Source organism: Mus caroli, unplaced genomic scaffold (assembly GCF_978045245.1).
Source record: "Mus caroli unplaced genomic scaffold, Mus_caroli_1 scaffold_4, whole genome shotgun sequence".
Classification (NCBI taxonomy): Eukaryota; Metazoa; Chordata; class Mammalia; order Rodentia; family Muridae; genus Mus; species Mus caroli.
The window spans coordinates 154,216,710-154,237,605 of record NW_028227259.1 but is presented as its reverse complement, the minus strand read 5'-3'; the positions used below and the strand labels follow the sequence as shown (position 1 = coordinate 154,237,605).

Genomic DNA, 20,896 nt, shown 5'->3' with positions numbered 1-20,896 from the left:
CTGTTTCTCATATAAACCACTGACAAATACCACTGAGGGTGGGTAGGGAGGAGTTGATTTCCTTTTACACTTCAGGTCACACTCTATCAAGGATGGAAACCAGGGTAGGAACTCACAGGGCAGAGACCATGGAGGAATGCTTCTTACCACTTGCTCTCTATGGCTTGCTCAGCAGTCTTTCTTATATAGAGCAAGCCCATTTGTCTAGACCTGGCACTGATGTGTTTATAAAAAGATAAAGAGAGGGGGGAATATGTTATATGAATATTTTATATGGAGGTGTGGTGAGGTATGGGGGAAAGGAATATCTCAGCGGGCCCATGCCGAGGTATCCCTTCCATTGAGGGACCAGGCACAGTACGGTATAGTATAGAACAGAGTTTATTCAGGACACGGGGAGGGGAGTTAAGAGAGTAGTAGAGGCAGAGAAAAGGAAAGAGAGAGAGGGAGAGAGAGAGGGAGAGGGAGGAGAGAGAGAGAGAGAGAGAGAGAGAGAGAGAGAGAGAGAGAGAGAGAAGAAGAAGAAGAAGGAGGAGGAGGAGGAGGAGGAGGAGGAGGAGGAGGAGGAGGAGGAGAGAAGGGAAGGGAAGGGAAGGGAAGGGAGAGAGGAGTAGAGGCCGGTCATGAACATGTGGAGAGAGAGGGGGAAGGGAATGGGGGGGGAAGCAGAGAAAGATCAAGAGACAAACAAGAGAGGGCAAGAGAGCTAGGCAGGGCAAACAGCTCCTTTTATAGTGGGTCAGGCCTACCTGGCTTTTGCCAGGTAACTGTGGGGCAGAGCTTAGACAGAACGCTAATAGACACTGTTACATACTGGGCTCCCACATTATCAATCAAGAAAATGCCCCACCAACATGCCCAGGAGCCAATCTATTGAAAGAACCTGCTTGATTGAATTTCCTTTGATCAGGTGTATCAAGTTTGTGTCAAATCGACAAAACTAACCACACGTAGTCATGGGCCACAAACAAGGGTTTTAGAGTCAAAACTGCAATGTTCTAGACCGAGGACCTAGTCTGTCTGTATTAAGTTCTTTGTTTGGATTGTGGATTTGGAAAAGGCCATGCAGCGGCTGTGTCCGTCAGGTTCCCATCTCGGATGAGTATCTGAGCCGAGCGTTTAGGGAAACAGTGATTTGGCAAAGGCTGCTGGAGGTGTCAGTGGAGCTTGGCCTGTGTTGCCTCAGTCCATAGGAGGAGAAAGCTCATCTCCCTCTCAGCAGCTTGGCAACAAAGGAAGGGCGGGGCCAAGATGCCAAGATTCTTTGAAGGCCCCCCCCCCCCCGTGACTTAACTTTCATTATATAGGTCTCACTTCTTCCATAAACTCGCAACAGTGCCAGCACCCAGAGATGAAGCCCCCAGGAACCATTAGAAGACATTTAAGATCCAAATCGTAAGAGTGGCTAAGGATTTTAACAAGAAGTCAGCAGCGACTCTTCATAACCGGTGAAGGAAGAAACAGAAAGGGAAACAGCCTCAGGGAGGAAGGCAACCTGGTCACAGGTAGTGGACGGCCATTTCGTAGAACCCAAATGCGAATCGCTCACTGAGAGAAGAATCACACTCTTGGTTAAATGGAGGGACTTGTTTTATGACTTTATTCAGTGTTAGGATAACTGACAACTTCAAGGTTTTTGTTCATTTGTTTTGTTTTCTGGATGCATCCATTCACTCTGTAGAAAAAGGTGACATGGTGTGCTTAGATAGATGCTTGCATTTGTCTCTTCCAAGGAACCCAGAAAGAAGGGAAAGGAAGTGACGAAATTCACGCACTGTTTCATGCTTTGGCAACAGAACAGAAGTGTCAGCTGTGTCTGATGAGACATGGTGTGTACCCTAGCAATGGCGCGAGACGCAGTCAGCCGTCAGCAAACCTACCCACATTGTTTGTCAAGCTAAAATAACACAGACAGATGCAAAATATAAATTTATTCATAGTATTTTCCTCCCACAATTTTAAACTTTCAGGATAAAAGTGTCCAAGTCTTCATAAACATTTTTCACTTAAAAAAAAAAAAGAAGCCAAATTTTCTGGCGTTTTTGTGTGGGGATGGGGGGATCTGTGCAACTAAACAAATGGCCCCAGATCAGACCCGCTGTCCTGAGTTACATTTTAACTCTCCTTTTAACTCTTTGTGTTAAATGAGAGAAAGAGAGAGAGAAAAAAATGACCAGCAATAGAAATATTGTTCTAAAGCATTTGAGAATTATAACTCTTTGGGGAAAGTTTGGGTTTCCAATTTCCTTTCCTCTGTGGGTGACGTTAGAAAAAAAAATCATCTAAGATCTCAGCTTTTCTGAGCTTAAATAGAGGTCAAGAGACGACTGGCTCTAGTCTCCCACAGCACGCCTCCTGCTTGTCTGGTCATGCTAGTCACGATAAACTGGTGCGAAGAACTGCGGTCAAAGTTGCTATTGCAGCAGCCTGCAGAAGCTCTCAAAGGTATCGATAAGATGTTGACGGTTTCATTCGCTACTGAAAAAGCAATGACAAAGATGTTCATTTTGTGCCTTGGTGGTCACACTGGAGTAAGATGTCATAGATGCCCATACTTAACAGACAGTGCAACTTGGTGTAAGAGAAGCCACAGGGCTAGGCAGGCAGTACTGACTGCCTGGAGATCCACCCTGTATCAGTCTACATGCATTCACTTGTATATGCCAGGTCTGAGCCGGCAAGGAGAGGCTTGCGATGCTATTCTCAGCTTGGTCCACAGGTCCTAGAGCTGCCACCGGAACGCAGGGGCCAACAGCCATTCCATTGTGTCCCTGGTGCTGAGTGGGTGGCTGCTGGCCAAGATGGAAACCTTCTCAGACGCCATCTTCCCCAAATTGTACCTTGTTTTAGGTAGTACCCTCAAAGTCCAGCGATCCAAAGCCTCTACGGGGAGACCGGCTTCATTATACTGTCCCCAAGGGCTATTTTGTTCAACACTCCAAGTTTAAGTGAAGACTCGTCTGTCCACACAATGGAAGCGGATAAACTTTTCTTCTTAACTTTGAAGATGGGTTTCCTCCGATGTTTGTGCAGCAACTGTTTCAACTTGTCCTTAAAAAAGGAGGTCGTCAGAGTGTAGAGGATGGGGTTTAAGGCGCTGTTCACCGGAAGAAAAAAAACCACGATCCAGGAAGTGATTGTGCCTGGCGAAATAAGTTTGAAAGGACATAGAAAATGGATCCTCTCTCTCTCTCTCTTTGCTCCCCCAGGTCCAGTCCTTCCCCACCCCCACCCGTCCCCAGCCCATCCCTACTGCTGTAGCAGAACACCAACTGCAACCTCCCCCAATCTCCTGTGGATCCCAATCTCCTGTGGATCCCACACACTGTCCTCACCAACTTCCCTGTGCAATTACAGCAGGCACCAACTGCTAAACCACAGGTCAAGCTTGTTGACATTCCTTCTATGCTCCGCCCAACAGTTACCTAGCAACAGCCTAGTAGGCCAGGCTTGCTATATAAAAGGGACTGTTTCCCCCCCACACCTCCCCCCCCCCCACACACACTCTGAGACTCCCTTTCCTCTCTGACCCTTTTCTCCCCTCAGCCCAAATTCCCGCGTTTCTCTCTCTCCCTCCCTCTCCCTCTCTCCCCAACCCCCATGGAGGGGTGCCTCAGCATGGGCTCCTTGAGGTACCCCTTCCCACGGCACCATACCATGCCTTATAAAACATATAAAGGATAAAACATATCCTTGGCCTTATAACACACATCAGTGCCTACCAGAAAACCTGGCAGGCTGTCTGCAGACCTCCCCTTCCTCTTCTTTCTGTTCCCCCAGACCCAACTCCCCAATCTCGCTCTCAGCTCTGCAGCAGAAATCCTTCCCTGCCCCCTCTCCCATCTTCTGTGGATCCCACAGATCTTCCCTTCCTAATCTTCCTTCCCCCAATTCGTTTCTTTGTCCCAGACCCCAAGTCCAGCAGGCACCTCCCTGATAATCCAAGGGCTACTCCTCACGCAGCAACAAATAGGGTGAAGGCAGACCCACACCTCTCCTCCTGCTCCTCGGTCAGTCCCATCCCAGCTCTGTAGCAGGAAACCTGCTGAGGTCTCCCTTTCCTCTCTGATCTCATTCTCAGTGGATCACAAAGATCTTCTCTTCCAACCTTCTTTCCCCCACCCCATCTCTCTTAGCCTTCAACACCAGTAGGCATTCCCCATGGACACAAGAGCTGAACAGGACAAAAACCAGGCAACACACATCATCATATGCTCCAAAAATCCAGAGAGGAAACAGAAACCAAGGAACAAAACGCCCACCCCACAAAGACAAATCCAGCAATCAGCGCCTAGATATTTAATCATCCCAAAACCAGCCGCTGAAACTCCAGTATAAAAACACAATCAACAACAGCCAGGGTACTAACTCTCCACGAGAGCTCAGCTATCCTACCATAGCAGGCCAGGAATATTCTAACTTTGCTGAAGCATAAGACAATGACCTTAAATCAGCCTTTATTGATAGCATTTCCTTAAAGAGGAAATGGATAAATCCCTTAAAGAAATCCAGGAAAGCTGGGCGTGGTGGGGCACGCCTTTAATCCCAGCACTCGGGAGGCAGAGGCAGGCAGATTTCTGAGTTCGAGGCCAGCCTGGTCTACAAAGTGAGTTCCAGGACAGCCAGGGCTATACAGAGAAACCCTGTCTCGGAAAAAAAAAAAAAAAAAAAAAAAGAAGAAGAAAAGAAAAACAAAAACAAACAAAAAAAGAAATTCAGGGAAACACCACAAACTAGTGTAAGGAAATAATATGTTCAAGACCTGAGGTTGGGAATAGAATCAATAAAGAAAACGCAAAGTCTAACGGGAAGTACAAATGCAAGCATCACCAACAGGATACAAGAGATGGAAGAGAGAATCTCAGATATAGAAGATATGATAAAAGAAATTGATACATTGGCCAAAGAAATCTAAAAAAATCTCCTGACTCAAAATATTCAGGAAGCCTGGGATACCATGAAAAGACTAAGCCTAAGAATAATTGGAATGCAGGAAGGAGAGAAAATCAAGCTCAGGGGCCCAGAAAATGCTTTTAATAAAATCATAGAAGAAACTTTACCTAACCTGAAGGAGATGCCAATAAAGGTACAAGAAGCATACAGAACACTAAATAGATAGGACCACGAAAAAGAGCCCCCTTGGCACATCATAGTCAAAACACTAAACATACAGAACAAAGAAAGAATATTAAAAACTGTAAGGGAAATATACCAAGTAATATATAAAGGCAGACCTGTTAGAATTATAGCCAACTTCTCAATGGAGACTGTAAGAGCCAGAGAGAGGCCTGAGCAGTAGTCCTACAGACCCTTAAGAGATCATAGACACCAACCCAAATGACTACATCCAGCAAAACTTTCAATCACTATAGACAAAGAAAGTAAGATATTTCACGATAAAGTCAAATTTAAACAATATCTCTCTACAAATCTAGTTCCACAGAAGGTACTAGAAGGAAAACTTCGACCTAAAGAGGTTAACTACACCTACTGAAACACAGGAAATAATCTCACACCAGCAAAATCAAAAGAAGAAACACACACACACACACACACACACCACCACCACCACTACCACCAGCACCAGCACCAATGACAATACCAAAGTAACAGGAATCAACAATCACTGGCCAGTGATAGCTCTTAATGGTCTCAATTCCTCCATAAAAAGACACAGTCTAACAGATAGATATCACCTCAGGGTAACAGGTTAAGAGAAAGATATTCAAAGCAAATGGACCTAAGAAGCAAGCTGGGTAGCCATTTTACTACCTAACAAAATAGACTTCAAACCAAAACTACTCAGAAGAGATAGAGAAGGACACTTCATACTCATCAAAGGAAAATCCACTAAGATGACGTTATACAAGTTTGTAAAAGAAACACGACTACAGCTTAAATCACATACTAACCCTCACACATTGATAGCGGGAGGCTTCAATACCCCACTCTCACCAATGGACAGGTGATCCAGACAGAAACCAAACAGAGAAATGCTGGAGCTGGCAAGCCGTATAAACCAAATGGATCCCAGGCGTTTACAAACCTTTTCAGTCAAACACAAGAGAGTACACCTTCTTCTCAGCACTTCGTGAAACTTTCTCCAAAATTGACCACATACTTGGACACAAAGCAAGTCTCAACAGATATAAGGAAATTAAAATAACTCCCTGCATCCTCTCAGACTGCTACAGACTAAAGCTGAACAACAGAAACAAACAAACAAACAAACAAACAAACAGGTTACAAGCTCATGGAACTGAACAACTCTCTACTGAATGAAAAATGGGTTAGTTCAGAAATAAAGAAATTAAAGACTTTTTAGGTGGAGAGAGAATATTCAACTTAACAAAGTCAGAACTAAAAAGGGGGGGGTGCAGATAACAAAAGGCAATAAGGAATTCCAGAAAATCATAAGGATTTACTATAAAAACATGTGCTCCATCAATTTGGAAAATCTAAAAGAAACGGATATATATATATGATAGGAACCACTTATCAAAGTTAAATCAAGATGAGATAAATGACTTAAATAGATCTTTAAACCCCCAGTGAAATAGAAGCAGCCATTAAAAGTCTTCCCCCAAAATCAACCAAACAAACAAACCACCAATCTATAAAACCAAACCAAACCAAACTAACCAACCAACCAACCAACCAACCAACTAACCAGCCAACCAACCAACCAACAACTAGGTCCAGATGGTTTTAGCACAGAATTCTACCTGACTTTCAAAGAAGAGTTAATACCAATACTCCTTCAATTATTCCACAAAACTGAAACAGAAGAGACATTGCTTGATTCATTTTATGAGGCTACGCTCATCCTGACCCTCAAACTACACGGACTCAACAGGTAAAGAGTATTACAAACCATTTTCTCTTATGAGCATAGAGGTAAAAATACTCAACAAAATACCTGCAGACAGAATACAATAGCACATCAAAAAGATCACCCACCATAGTCAAGTAAGCTTCATCCCAGAGAAGGAACATACAAAAATCAGTAAATGTAACCCAGCATTTAAACAGACTGAATGACAAAAAACACACGATCGTCTCATTATGTGCAGAGAAAGGCCATGGACAAACTCCCATGCCCCATCAGGATGAAAGTGCTGGAAAGACTAGGGACCCAAGGAAGAGACCTAAATATAACAAAGACAATGTATAGCAAGCTTAAAGCCGACATCACATTAAATGATGAGAAACTCAAAGCAATCCTACTAAAATTAGAAACAAGAGAAGGCATCCACTCTCTCTATATTTATTAAATTATTACCTGAAGTTCTAGCTATAGCTATAAAATAACTGAAGAACAAGGGGATATCAATTGGAAAGGAAGGAGTTAAAGTTTTTATTTTCAGATGATACAAAAGTGACCCTAAAAATTCCACCAGGGAACTCCTACAGCTGATAAACACTTTTGTCAAAGTGGCCTGATACAACATTAACTTTAAAAATTATAATAAAAATTAAAAAAAAATCAGCCATCCTCCTATATATGAATGACAAATGGACTGAGAAAGAAATGAGGGGAAAACACCTTTCACAATAGTCTCAAATGATATGAACCATCTTGGGCTAATTCTAACTAAACAAGTTGAGGACTGCTATAATAAAAAATTCAAGTCCTTAAAGAGGATATCAGAAGAGGCAAGATCTCTCATACTCCTAGATCTGTGGGGTTAAAGTAGTAAAAATGACCATCCTACTGAATAAAATCTACAGATTCAGTGTGATCCCCACCAAAATTCCAACACAATTCTTTATAGATCGTGAAAGGACAATTCTCAACTCCATATGGGAAAGCAAAAACAAAAAACAAAAACCAACCAAACAAACAAACAAAAAAATGGGGTAGCTGAAACAATCCTGAACAGTAAAAGAACCGCTGGAGGTCCCACCATTTCCAATTTCAAGTTGTACATCAGAGCTATAATAATAAACTACATGGTATTGGCACAAAATTAGACACGTTGATCAATGGAATTAAAGTCCAGACTTAAATCCACACATCTATGGACATCTGATTTTTGATAAAGCCAGAAACACACAGTATGGGGTGAGGGTGCAGGAAAACCCAGCATCTTCAACAAATGATGCTGGTCAAATTGGATGTCTGCATGTAGAAGAGTGCAAATAGATCTATTTTAGTCACCTTATACAAAACTCAAGTCCAAGTGGATCAAAGATTACAACGTAAAACCAGATCCACTGAATCTAACAGAAGAAAAAGTGGGGGATATCCTTGAATGCATGGGCACAGGAGATGACTTTTTGAACAGAACAGCTATAGCGTAGGCACTAGATTAATAATTAATAAGATAGACTTCAAGAAACTGAAAAGCTTATGTGTGTCAAAGGTCACTGTCAAAACAGCAACCTACAGAAAGGGAAAAGAGTTTTACCAACTTCGTACCTGATAGAAGACTAATATACAAAATATAGAAAGAACTCAAGGAACAAGATATCAAAGAAACAAATAATCCAATTTGAAAAGTGGGGGAACAGATATAAACAGAAAATTCCCAAAAGAGAAATCTCCAATAGCTGAGAAAAATCTAAAGAAATGTGCAGTATCTTTAACCACCAGGGAGATACAAATCAAAGCTACTCTGAGATTTCATCTTACATGTGTCAGAATGGCTAAGATCAATAAAACAAGTGACAGATAATGCTGGTGAGGATGTGAAGCAAGGGAAACACTCCTCTATTGCAAACCTGAACAGACAGTATAGAAATCAATATGGCAGTTCTCCGGAAAGTTGGGGATTAACCTACCTCAAGATCCAGCTATACCACTCTTGGACACATACCCAAAGGACACTCCATCCTGCCACCAGGACATTACTCAAACATGTTTCTTTTGTCTTTATTCAAAATAGCCAGAAGCTGGAAACAACCTAGATGCCCCTCAACAGAAGAATGGGTAAAGAAAACATGGTGTAGCCGGGGGGTGGGGGGGTGGTGGTGGTGGTGGTGGTGATGGTGGCACATGCCTTTAATCCCAGCACTTGGGAGGCAGAGGCAGGCAGATTTCTGAGTTCAAGGCCAGCCTGGTCTACAGAGTGAGTTCCAGGACAGCCAGGGCTATACAGAGAAACCCTGTCTCAAAAAACCAAAAAAAAAAAAAAAAAAAAAGAAAGAAAAGAAAGAAAGAAAGAAGAAAACGTGGTGCATTTACACAATGGAGTACATTTGGAGTACACAATAACAACAATGGAATACTCCTCAGCTGTTAAAAAAAATGAAATCATGAAATTTGCAGGCAAATGTATGGAACTAGAGGAAAAAAAGTTATCCTGACCCAGAAAGACAAGTGGGGTAAGTACTCACTCATAAGTGGATATTAGCCATGAAGCAACTGATAACCAAGCTACCATCTGTAGGCCCAGAGAGGTTAAGGAAAAAGGAGGGGTCTAAGTAGGGGGTACACATGGACCTCCCTCAGAGGGGGAAATAGAATAGATTATTTTCAGCAGACCTGGGACCAGTAGGTATGGGAGGAGGAAGTGGGGGCTAGGTAGGGGTGAGGTGGGATGAGGTGGAAAGAGAGAGTGTGGGGAGAGATGACTGGAATTGGGAGGCTTATGAGGGATGGGTGGAATCTTGATACAATGGACACTTTCTGGAATCTATGAAATGATCTTAGTAATGGGAGATACAAAGTCTCGCTTCTTGTAGCCTGGCAAGCTTCCCAGTGGCCAGACAGGATTGCACTCAATAGAGTTGTTGGTCAAGGGGTCCTATGGATCCCCAAACAACCCACACTCTTGCTAAGACAAAGGGATTCTCTCATCCAACTGAGATCAGGGCACCATTGCTGGAGACAACACCCACACAATTCACTGAACATGGAGAGGCTGAGCTGGTGCTTACATGGAGCCTTCACCCCTATGTGCTGGTCTCTTGGGTGCAAGAAGATACTCTGCAGGTTACGGATAGAGAAACGTGGACATCAACCCATCCAGAAGAACTTGGACCTACAGTCTATCCTACCTGCAAAGTATTCTATGGCAATGGTGGCACAGAACTTGTAGGAGTAACCAACCAACGTCTGATTTGACTTAAGGCTCACTCCACAAGAATGAACACATACTGCTTGGATAACCAAGAGCCAGAGGCTAGACATCTTAAAGACATGAGGTAAAACCAAACACTACTGGTCTAAAAAAAAAAAAAAAAACTAGGAAGAAAGGAGGGAGGGAGGGAGGGAGGGAGGGAAGGAAGTAGGGAGGGAGGAGGAAAGAAGGGAGCAAGGAAGAGAGTAGAAAGTGAAATTGGCTGTTTGTTTTTACAGTGCTGGGGACAGAGCCCAGGCTTCATTCATGCCAGGCAAGTACTGATCCCTGGAATATATCCACAGGCTGAGGATACTGACACACAATACCCATAACACAGTGCAGCTGATGTTGTATATATGGATGCTGCCTAGTATACTAAGGAGTTATAGATTCTTACTGCCTTTTTTTTTTTTGAGTTTTATTGACTAAATTTTGATTGTTGTTAAGGCAAAACAGGAGGAAATGCTCTGAGAGCATTTTGCAAACTATTTCTGTATAAAGGTACTCTTTTGTTCTTTTTGCCTTCATTTTTAAAATAAGCTTTATTATTAACAAAAAGGTCACCAAAAAACACAGATGGAAATGAATTAGACCCTAACCCTGTATACATCTCAATGAGCTTCTAAAGTTAGAATAACCTTTCTGGATCCATGGAACTTTGCATTGGATTTTTCACTTTCAGTACTGAATACATTCTCTATCTATCTATCTATCTATCTATCTATCTATCTATCTATCTATCTATCTATCTATCTATCTATGTCACAATGCCAGTGTCCCTGAATATGACTAGGTTTGAAGAGAAAGCATTTCAAGAAGTAAGTAAATTCAGAAGAGGTTATTAGCAGTGTGGTCCTGTTCTCAGTTACCTGATGTCTGTGAAGAGGAATTGGGCATGTGAGGAGACCCTGGATGAGAACACAGGGAAACATACAGGTGTAGACATAGCAAAGTGGAGGCTGTGTTTAAAGTGGCCATCTTTAAGACAAATAAGAAAGGCCTTGGGAAAACCAAATCTGAAATCACCTTGATCTTGGCTAGCTAGTCCCTCAATTGATTAAAAAAAAAAAAAAAAAAAAAAAAAAGAATGTATAGAATATTTTGGTATTGTGGCCTTAGGAAAGAATTCGGCCGCCATAGAGTTAAGAGACTTGTAGAACAGTGGAGCCACTTGAGAGCCATCTAAAAGGCACTCCAGTGAAGCTTTGTTACCTCGAAAGATCCAGTAGGTGGATCAGGATAGGAGCAGGAAACATTCAACTCACTCATTTGGGGCCTTCTTTTCCTTCCCCCACAACTGGGAGAAGCATCTGAGGCAAAAAGACAGGTATGGGGGGGCAAAGATGACAAACCCCCGTCTTTACCGCAACTCCTGGACAGCCCCAGTTTCCCCGAGTCACTGAGCAAGGCTCTTCATAGAACTCAAACACTGGTTAGCAGCCTGGTGTGTTCCTGACCCCTCACCCTCCCTGGGACAGCTCATAGCATGGCAGCTGAGGCTTTGTTGTTAAAGACCATGTTGTAAAGAACTCAGTGGAAAATGTATGCTCCCAACCTTTCTGGAATTTACAATTTTAAGAGAGCAACGGACACATGGATTCAAGATGCAGACTGGTATGATGCTGCTCAAGTGGGGCTAACAAGCACGGTGGAAACAAGACCTTATGGATGTTGAGCGACTGGGTTGGGTCATGAGGCCATGAATGGTGCCATTAGGGAGAGAGAACTTGCATTGAGCATTGAGGGAGAGATGTGTTCAGCGGACTACACTCTAGTCTCCTGAGAGCATGCATGATCACCAGGTGGAAGAAAACCTGGCCAATGTTAATGTCATATCAGAGAAACACAAAAGAGAAAGTTCACAGTTACTCTGGGCTTACATCACAGAATTCATAAGGGTGAGGTGGGAGGGAAGAGATAGTCCCACATTTGGACTTCATTATGTGAGCAGAGCAAGCCAATGGATGATTTGGTCCTATTGAATTTGAAATGGTCTGATGAAAGACTTAAGCTGTCCAGGTAGGGGGTCACAGTTTGAAGATTGCTCAAGGGGAACATCTTTACTACACACAGTTGGATCTCCTCCAGTGAGCTAACAGCAAACAGTTATGTCATCTGTTTTCACTGCCCCAACCAAAAATGCCTTCCAAGTACTCAGCTCTGGCTGTCCATGGTGTTCAATTCCACATTTCCCATGGCTTGATGGACATCTATGCTTGATGCGAAATTCAAGCAAGAGGGGCTACTGGGCCTGGTGTATCACTTTACACTGGGGCATCTGATCAGGCCTCCCATAACTGTACAAGCTGGGGGAAAAGAGCTCTTCATTGCTTTCCATGTGCCAGACTCAGGGCTGTCACAATGATTAAGACACAGCTCCCACCACGATCAGCTCTTCAGGTGGACCTGCTTATGGGCTGTGAGCGGAAGATGACCCCAAGCTCAGTTTAAGAGCTAGGATAAATCCCCCAGTGGCTCCTGGCAGCTAGCTGTGATCTCAGAAAAGGCATCAGGCAAGATACAAACCAATGATATTTCTCTGTGAAGTCAGGGTGTTTCCATGAGCTGTGTAGCCCTTCAAAGCCTGAGATGTTGCTTCATGGTGAGGACTTTAGAATAGGGTTGATGATTCTATCTGGATCTGAGTATCTGAATCATGGGGGGAATTGAGCAGAATACCTCTGTGCATGCCTTGGCCCCCAGGTACCAATCTAGAATTCCTGGTGGAACCAGAGATTCTATGTATGTATGTATGTATTATTTATGTATGTATGCATCTATCTATCTATCTATCTATCTATCTATCTATCTATCTATCTATCTATCTATCTATCTATCTATCTACCTACCTACCTACCTACCTACCTACCTATCTATCTATCTATCTATCTATCTATCTATCTATCTATCTATCTATCTATCTACCTACCTACCTACCTACCTATCTATCTATCTATCTATCTATCTATCTATCTATCTATCTATCTATCTATCTATCGATCTATCTATCTATCTATCTACCTACCTATCTCTCTGTCTATGTATGTACATACGTGTGGTGGTTTGAATATATTTGGCATGGGAAATGGCACTATTAGCAGGTGTGACCTTGTTGGAGGAAATATATCACTGTGGGGTGGGCTTTGAGGTCCTATGCTCAAGCTCTGCCTAGTGTGGAGGAGAGTCTCCTCCTGGCTGCCTGCCCAAGACAGTCAGTCTCATTTTGTTGCCTGTGGAACAAGATGTAGAACTCTCAGTTCCTCCAGCACCATGTCTGCCTGGATGCTGCCATGGTTCTTGCCATGATGGTAATGGACTGAACCTCTGAAACTGTAAGCCAGTCCCGAGTAAATGTCCTTGATAAGAGTTGCCTTGGTCAAGATGACTTTCACAGCAATAAATCCCAAACTAAGACAGTATGTATGTATGTATGTATGTATGTATGTATGTATGTATCTATCTTTCATTTATATTCTTGGCTAAGAACCACTAGCTAGCTCAGGTAGACGCAAGATACTTAGAATACTAAATATAAAACACTGGGATGGGAGTGTTAATTGTTTGTACCAATGCCATAGGTACTTATGAAGAATTAACTATGTGCAAGGCACTGTTCTAGACTCTGGCCTTGTCAATCGAAGGTCCTGAGAAGGCACCGTGTACCTGGGGATGAGGAAGAGGACTGACCTGGTATCTCCACTTGAAGGAGAGACAGGATCTTAACGACAAATACAGGGATCCAGCAGATGGCATCAGAGAACACGATAAAAAAGAACCGGTTTGCAACAGCCACCTCCTTCCCGATGTGGCTCCTCACTTCTGCAGTCTGAAGGGCTGTTTTATGAATGGAGCAGAACATAGTGACATAGGAAATCACGATGATGAGGAAAGCCAGCAAGTTCACACCTGTTGGGAAAAGTACGCTCGTTTCACACTCTCTGAGTGGCCGGCAGAGAAGCATCAGATACGTGACTGTTGATACAACACCTGGCACTGGCCTTTCCCAGAAGCCCCTTCTCCTATGTCCTCAGAGCTCTGTCGCTAAACTTCCCACGAACTTGGGTTTCTATTAGCCTTAAAAGAGGATTTCAAAGGCATATGTTCTTCATGAAGAATTAGGGTTGGAAGCTGAGATCTAGAATACTATGAAGTCAGACTGCCCTTCTCTCTCTCTCTCTCTCTCTCTCTCTCTCTCTCTCTCTCTCTCTCTCTCTCACTCACACACACACACACACACACACACACACACACACACACCATACACACACATTAGTTTTGATTTTAGTTCCTGGAAAGTCACCCCTTAAGGTGATTCTGAGATTGTAATGCTCGTCTCAGAAATAGATAACAATCTTAGTTCCTCGTCTTACAAATATGAATAAAACAATCCTAGAATTTATCACGAATATAATTGCCTTGGAAGCACTATTCTTTAAGCTTTGGCCATTTCAATAAATATAACACATAAAAACCAAAATGCTCTTTTTGTTTACTTTTGCCCACAGTAATTTAAACTACTGTGGTTCAGAACCCTTTAAACAAACTCCATTTAGGAAAGAGATAAAAATGTTAAAGATCCAACTAAATGAATCACTCTTTTGGGGCCAAATGGTTTCACAGATACCCCCTATAACACCGATTTCTTGTTTCTCTCACTTGCTTTATTCTTGCTGTTATAAAAAAAATCCAAAATAGTGATTATCAAATTTCTTTTAATGAGCATAAAATTTGCATATATTTCCAGAGCTTCTAAAAACATTCCTAAACTGAATTTAGACTGTGTGGAAAACTGGTAATGGCTGGGGAAACAGTTTAAATTCAAGGTTATTTTTATCCACAGCATTTCCTAGTCCACAGGCTCACTCTATTGTCATACAATAGGATTTTATAACACTGGTTTGTCTGAGGCTTCTTGTCAGAGAGTTTAGCTTAGCATGAAATAAAATGATTCTATTGTAGGTGCTTAATCTATGGAGTCTCGCGCCTTAATCAGAGTCTCGCGCCTTAGCTATAGAAGCCAGCCACATCCAACTTCCTTAGCACTTCAACTGGGCCTGGCTGGCCCTTGGAGCTGGGGTCCACTTTGAACCCACCGTTTTTTCCTGGAACACAGCTCCCACCCATAATCCTCTGTCTTCACTTGGCTGTGCCTCCCCATTGATGGGGCTTCATTCTTCCTTCGAAGCCTTCCCTTGTCCTCAGATGTGGATAGCCTATACTCTTTACCCATGGTGCTTTTCGGCCTGTGCTATGAGGATGCAGCAGAGGGTCTGCATCCCGCTGTCCATTCTGCAGTGTCTGTGAGGGCTCTGGGTGTTGTCTCTCTAGTTCTTAATATTGTGCAAGGTCATAGAAGATGCACAGTAAATTCTTGTACGTAGTGGTGGTTTGAATGTATTTACACAGGCACATATATGTCGGAGGTCTCTATGAAGATCATCTGCACTAGGTAATATGAAAAATGAGTCTGGAGGAAGCCTAAAGAGCCTATAGGATCCTGGAGGAACACACTTATGAACATATGGCTGTCAAACAGGACTGACGTCTGAAGAGAATCAACGAAATGATGTAAACACAGAGTTTTGATTTCCAGAGAAGGAGATACGGGAACAGAGGCTAGGGCCTCCCCAGGATGGTTTTAATCGAACCATTTAAACTTGACTTTGAGAGTAGTTTGGGATATTGGTGGGTTTCTGATTAGAGGGAAAGGGCTGAGTTCATAGCCAGGGCTGTGGAACAGATCATGTGAGGAGGGGGACTGTGGTGCCAGTCGCAGCGGGAGCGGGTAAGAATATGGTGCAGAGGCGAGGTCTCAGATGACGGCAACAGCAGTGGGCAGAGACTGGCAGTGGCAGAAGGCAGAGGAAAAGTATTTTTGATAAAGCATCAAGGAGTCGTCGATGAGGAGGACGAGAGGAGACGAAGCAGATGAAATGATGTGTGTTAGGTAAAGAAAGGCTGTGGGAAGAGCCATCATTCCAAGCAGAACTAAGACAGGCTACACAATTTAAAACATTAATATTAAGGTCTAAGACTGTCATTTACTTATAATGGAAAATACAAGACCGTCATTTCTAAGGGAAAAAAAAATCAGGGAATTAAGAAAGCTGAGAAGAATTTGCATTGAGGGGCCTCAAGAGCCATGCTTACAAAAGGCAATAAATCTGTGGGTGTTTAGATAATCTGCTCGTCAGTTTACAGAATTTTATTAATATTTATTTAAATTATAACTACATTGTTAAAATGATTTAAAAGGAGTTTGAGTAATTTGGTAGTGTTTCAGGACTGGGCACTAACTTAGATTTTTTCCAGGTCATACTCACTATGAATGAATAGCAAAAAGAACAAGGAGCAATTAAAAAAAAAAAAATCACCCAAAGATCCTGAGAGTGTGTCTTTGTGTTCCGCACTAAATCTCAGCAATAAAAAGTTTAATTAAAAGAAAAAAAACCTACAAAATGCATGCCAGGAACTTTGTTTGCTTTCAGAGGGAACAGATGTACATCGAATGCTTTGTGTCATTTCTAGAAAGATGGTGGTGTCTCTGTGAAATCAAAGATGAAATTTACCTAGAAAAATCCCAAGGGAGTACCCTCTACTTCCAAAATCTTCTGCTTGGTCATAATGAAGTGGGAAGCAGACTCCATTTTTCCCATAAAAGTTGCCGAAATAATCCTCTCTGGTGAAGGGAATGGCCGCTATGAGAAATCCCACCACCCAGATGCTGGCGAGGACCACAGCAGTCTGGCGCTTGCCCAGGCGCAGGTTGCTGAAAGGGAATACGATGACAAGGAACTTCTCCAGCGTCAGGAATGTCAGCAGCAGCACCGAGACCTCTGTGGACAGCGTGGCCAGGAAGCCCAGCAGGCGGCAGGGCACACTCTCCATCCACAGCAGCGCATACTTCTGATACTGCCCTCGGTACTTGATGTCAAAGACGCCCACGGAGAACAGGTACACCCCCATCAGGCAGTCGGCACCTACAGGAGCCAAGCAGCCCAAGACAGTTGCGTTCAGCATCTCTCCTTTTAATTTCCTGGATCCTTCTTCCTGTATTAAGTGAACCAGTGTAACAACCTGCTAGACCACTAACTAGCCAGTGGATCTGATTCATTTTCCAGTTAAAAGGCTGGAAAGGGGTAACAATTTCTGAGAGGTAGTATATAAATGAAAATATGTACTACTAGTATAGTTAACAAAATATTCTTGACTAACACTAATATCTGCCCATCTTTTTCTTGACAGTGGCAGGAGTGGAGAATCAGAGCTTGTCTCAAGCATTTGGGCTTTTGTAATTGAAATTAATAATAAATTACATTTAGTTTACAAATCTCAAAACTTATTCCATCTTCCATCTCCCACTCATTGACTGGTGTTTTCATTTCTAAGATGTGATTCCCAGGGCTGTGTTTCATGCTAAGAGCTTGTAGCCTAAAATCATAAAGAACAATTCATTTACATCTAGAAAATATTTGCCCACTGAAGCTAATTTGTATTGAAGGATATCTGTTGAATATAAAAACCTGTACACACATCACACACACACACACACACACATACACACACACACACACGTGCATCACATACATATCACCTCATAGAAGACATTCCATTTATACAAGAAGCGTACTTACAACAAAGGATTTTGATGGACATAGCGTGAGTCGTATTCTCAGCCTTAATGAGAGATCTCACGGCTATGACAAGGAAATTCCCAACGCAGGTAATGAAAGCTATAACCCAGACAGACACTCTGAGGATACCGTTAGCCAAGAGGTCCTCAGACGAAGAAATACCATCAGTCGACGGCATACAGATTCGGACATGGGGGACATAGGAGCAGTATCGAAAGGTTTTCAAATAACTGAAGTCAAAGGAGAAAAAGAGAGAGTCATTTGGCAGCAGTGATTCCAGAACCCCTACCAGGGCTACAGGTGGGAGTAGGGGCTGGCACTTGGCTAGTTGACTTGTTATTGTGAAGTGTTATCATTCTTCAGTAATTTGCTGGTCTACGTGGGGCTGTTGGAAAGACTAGCGCTGTATGGGACACAGACTTCAGAAGTGTGTGTCTGTGTCTGGAGGGAGTCAAGGGTCAGGGGACTCTAGATCTGAAAGTTCCGGGGGCTCTACTACCATCCCTGACCAAACTGGATCTGAGTATTCTAAAAAGTAGATCACTATATAAAAAAAAATTGATCTCTAGTCAACACCCCAGGCTTTTACTGTAGGGAAAGTACGACTCACAAAAAAAAATTCTCAATTAACACTGAGCATCTAGCCTTCTTCTTGTGCTGGCTGAAGGGGAAGAGTCTGAGACTAGGAGTATTGAGTCTTGCTGGGGCTGAGAGGAGAAGCAGTTACCTTAAACACAGGGTTTATATCAGAGTTTCTTTGAAAGGACTAGAGTTTCATTTCTAGAGGGAAATGGAGGTTTGTTTGTGGCCAGTGCTTTTGTAATCTGGGCACGGGAACTCTTGATGGTTGGTGAGGGCCAGCTCTTTAGGTTTTTAGGGCCACGCCCTAAACATGTATGTGTAGATTTTCTCCCACAGCGCGAGTTCTGTCATCTTCCACTGTGTCTTGCAGTTCATTCGAATACTCTTCCCCCTGCCCCCCAGCTGAATATATTTTTGCCATTTCCGAATTCAGTTTCCGCACCAGTAGATTCCATGGTACTATGTGGAGCCCTCTGGAGACTGTGTGCCTGGCCATCCTTAGCTACCCGGCCTCCTTCCACGCAAGTGCAGTGGCCTTCTAATCTTGCACAAGTCAGATCCAGGCCCCTCGGGGAGCCTTTACTCTCCCTTTTCTTCGGATGTATTCGGTTGTCTCAAATGCCACGTGACTGACTATCCAAACCCTTCATCTATCTCTACTTTATTTCACGTATCATCATGGGATGAATAGAAATTTACTTACTGGCTCATTTAGTCTGACTTCAAAGCTAAGTGAAAAGTACTCTGGCACATTCTTCCTCTCTCTCATCACTGAGTCCTCAACCTTACTCCGTGCCCGCAGGATGCTAAGGACTCAACGAACGCCTCCTATCTAAGGATGATGGGTTGTTGAGTGCTGGGTGTCTCGGAGACATACAAAGCAAACTGTACCCCAAGCAGCTTAGAGTTGTTGGCACCCAGTTAAAGGACCGTGACATCTGACGTCATCGGTTTCTTTTCCTACCCGGGACACCTGGCACAAACTTGATTCTTTTAGGACTCCATTATACTCAGTGTCTTCAGAAAGAGAAAGCCATGTTGGCTCTCCCACTGTGACCAGGGGCAGGCAGGATGGGGAGTGGGGGTGGGGTGGGGGGATGGGGTGAGGAGGTAGGGATGTTTCAACAAGTGAAGGTCAAGGAAGGAGAAGAGAGCAGGTTGTTCATCAGGGATGTAGCTAAGCTAGCTCTTTTTGTTGTTGCTTTCCTGTTTGCTGTGGGTCCCTCCATGACCTTGGCATTCAGACGCCAGCTTCACCAAATTCACAAACGTCCGGATCTCTCTAGCCTAGGACAAACTCGCTGTCTGCCTGCAGCATGTAAAGAGCGGCCTCATGAATTATTTATCTAATGGTGCCACAGGAAGGGGGATGAGCAAAAGCACGCGCATACGCATTGAACACCTGTCTCTTAGGCACCACGCCCCCTGCACAGACACAGCCAAAGTGTTGTCCCCAAAGAGCACCTGAATTCACCTCAACACTCTCATCGACTGGCTGCACCCAACTTGGGATCTTACATCGATTTCTCCCTATTTTTGTGGATGACAATGGTTAAATTTGAAATCAGGAACATATAGATCATATACAGTTGATAAAGAAATGGTCACGTTAAAAATAAACACATATATGAACACAGCTTACACAGTGCACTTTAGCCATATATATGCAAGTGACTTAACAAAACCGATAAAGATTAATTACCTCCATTTGCAGTGCACTTTTAATAAGAGAAACAACACCTGGAATCTACATAGCCCATATCTGAGAGCAGCCGACTGCTCATTCATGTGAAGTGAATTAATGTTTCCAGGTCTCCTGAGTACCCTTTAGCCAGTGACTTCATTTGATGTAATGTGTGGCATTCTGGTACCCTGATCACTTATTGGGCCTCAATTGGGTAAACATCGTGTTTCCAGAGAGAAGGGTCATTCATGTCGGCACATCATTATATTGAACTCTATTTGAACAGGGACCAAAGGTGACAAAATTAAAAAGTTCTCAATAGGAAAGAAGACGTTTGTTGCATACAAACACAGTTCAGTGATAATTAGACAGTTGAGCATGAGAATATTAGAATTAATTCACCATGCCTTCTTTTCCCTCCATCCCTTCAAACATACATACATGTGAGAAAGGTTCTTCATGGGCTGGAACATTCCTGTGTTTATGTTTGGAATCTCTATCCTTTCCAGGTCTCTGGAAGATATATACAATAGGTTTCACGTTTTTAGGATTAAACTTTGAAACCATTTCATTTTTTTTTTTTGGTCATATCTAAAATCTAATACTTTGAAATTTTATGTTACCAATTCAAATATGGCTAAAAATTCCACAGTAGGCATTTAGAGAAAAAATTATTAATATTAACATCTGCTGAATGTGGGAGCTCTTGTGTCACTTAGATGCAGAATTAGGTTTTAATATAAAACTGGTTTTGATATGGCAAGGGGCTGAGAGAATGGTTGCATACTTGCCGGACAAACACAAGATTCTAGCTTCCACCTCCAGAAATAATAAATAATCGATCGATCAAATGGCAGCAGTGTCTGATGTGAGCTTAACATTATTTTTATACTTTGATTTAATCAGCACTGACATGGAAGTTTAAGGGT

The 20,896-nt window shown here is 42.8% G+C and overlaps 1 protein-coding gene across 1 annotated transcript in view; it reads right to left on the bottom strand.

Annotated features, from left to right (window-relative positions):
• Positions 1-2,360: 2,360 nt before the first annotated feature.
• Rxfp2 (relaxin family peptide receptor 2) overlaps positions 2,361-20,896 on the bottom strand; it is a 63,528-nt gene continuing 44,992 nt past the window's right edge. Inside the window, exons 14-18 of the mRNA XM_021162802.2 lie at positions 20,409-20,480; positions 17,702-17,931; positions 16,637-17,047; positions 13,755-13,973; positions 2,361-3,143 (exon numbers count right to left, since the gene is read on the bottom strand). Of these exons, the coding sequence (XP_021018461.1) occupies positions 2,884-3,143; positions 13,755-13,973; positions 16,637-17,047; positions 17,702-17,931; positions 20,409-20,480 (1,192 nt within the window). The 3' untranslated portion in view covers positions 2,361-2,883. The remainder of the gene's footprint in view (positions 3,144-13,754; positions 13,974-16,636; positions 17,048-17,701; positions 17,932-20,408; positions 20,481-20,896) is intronic.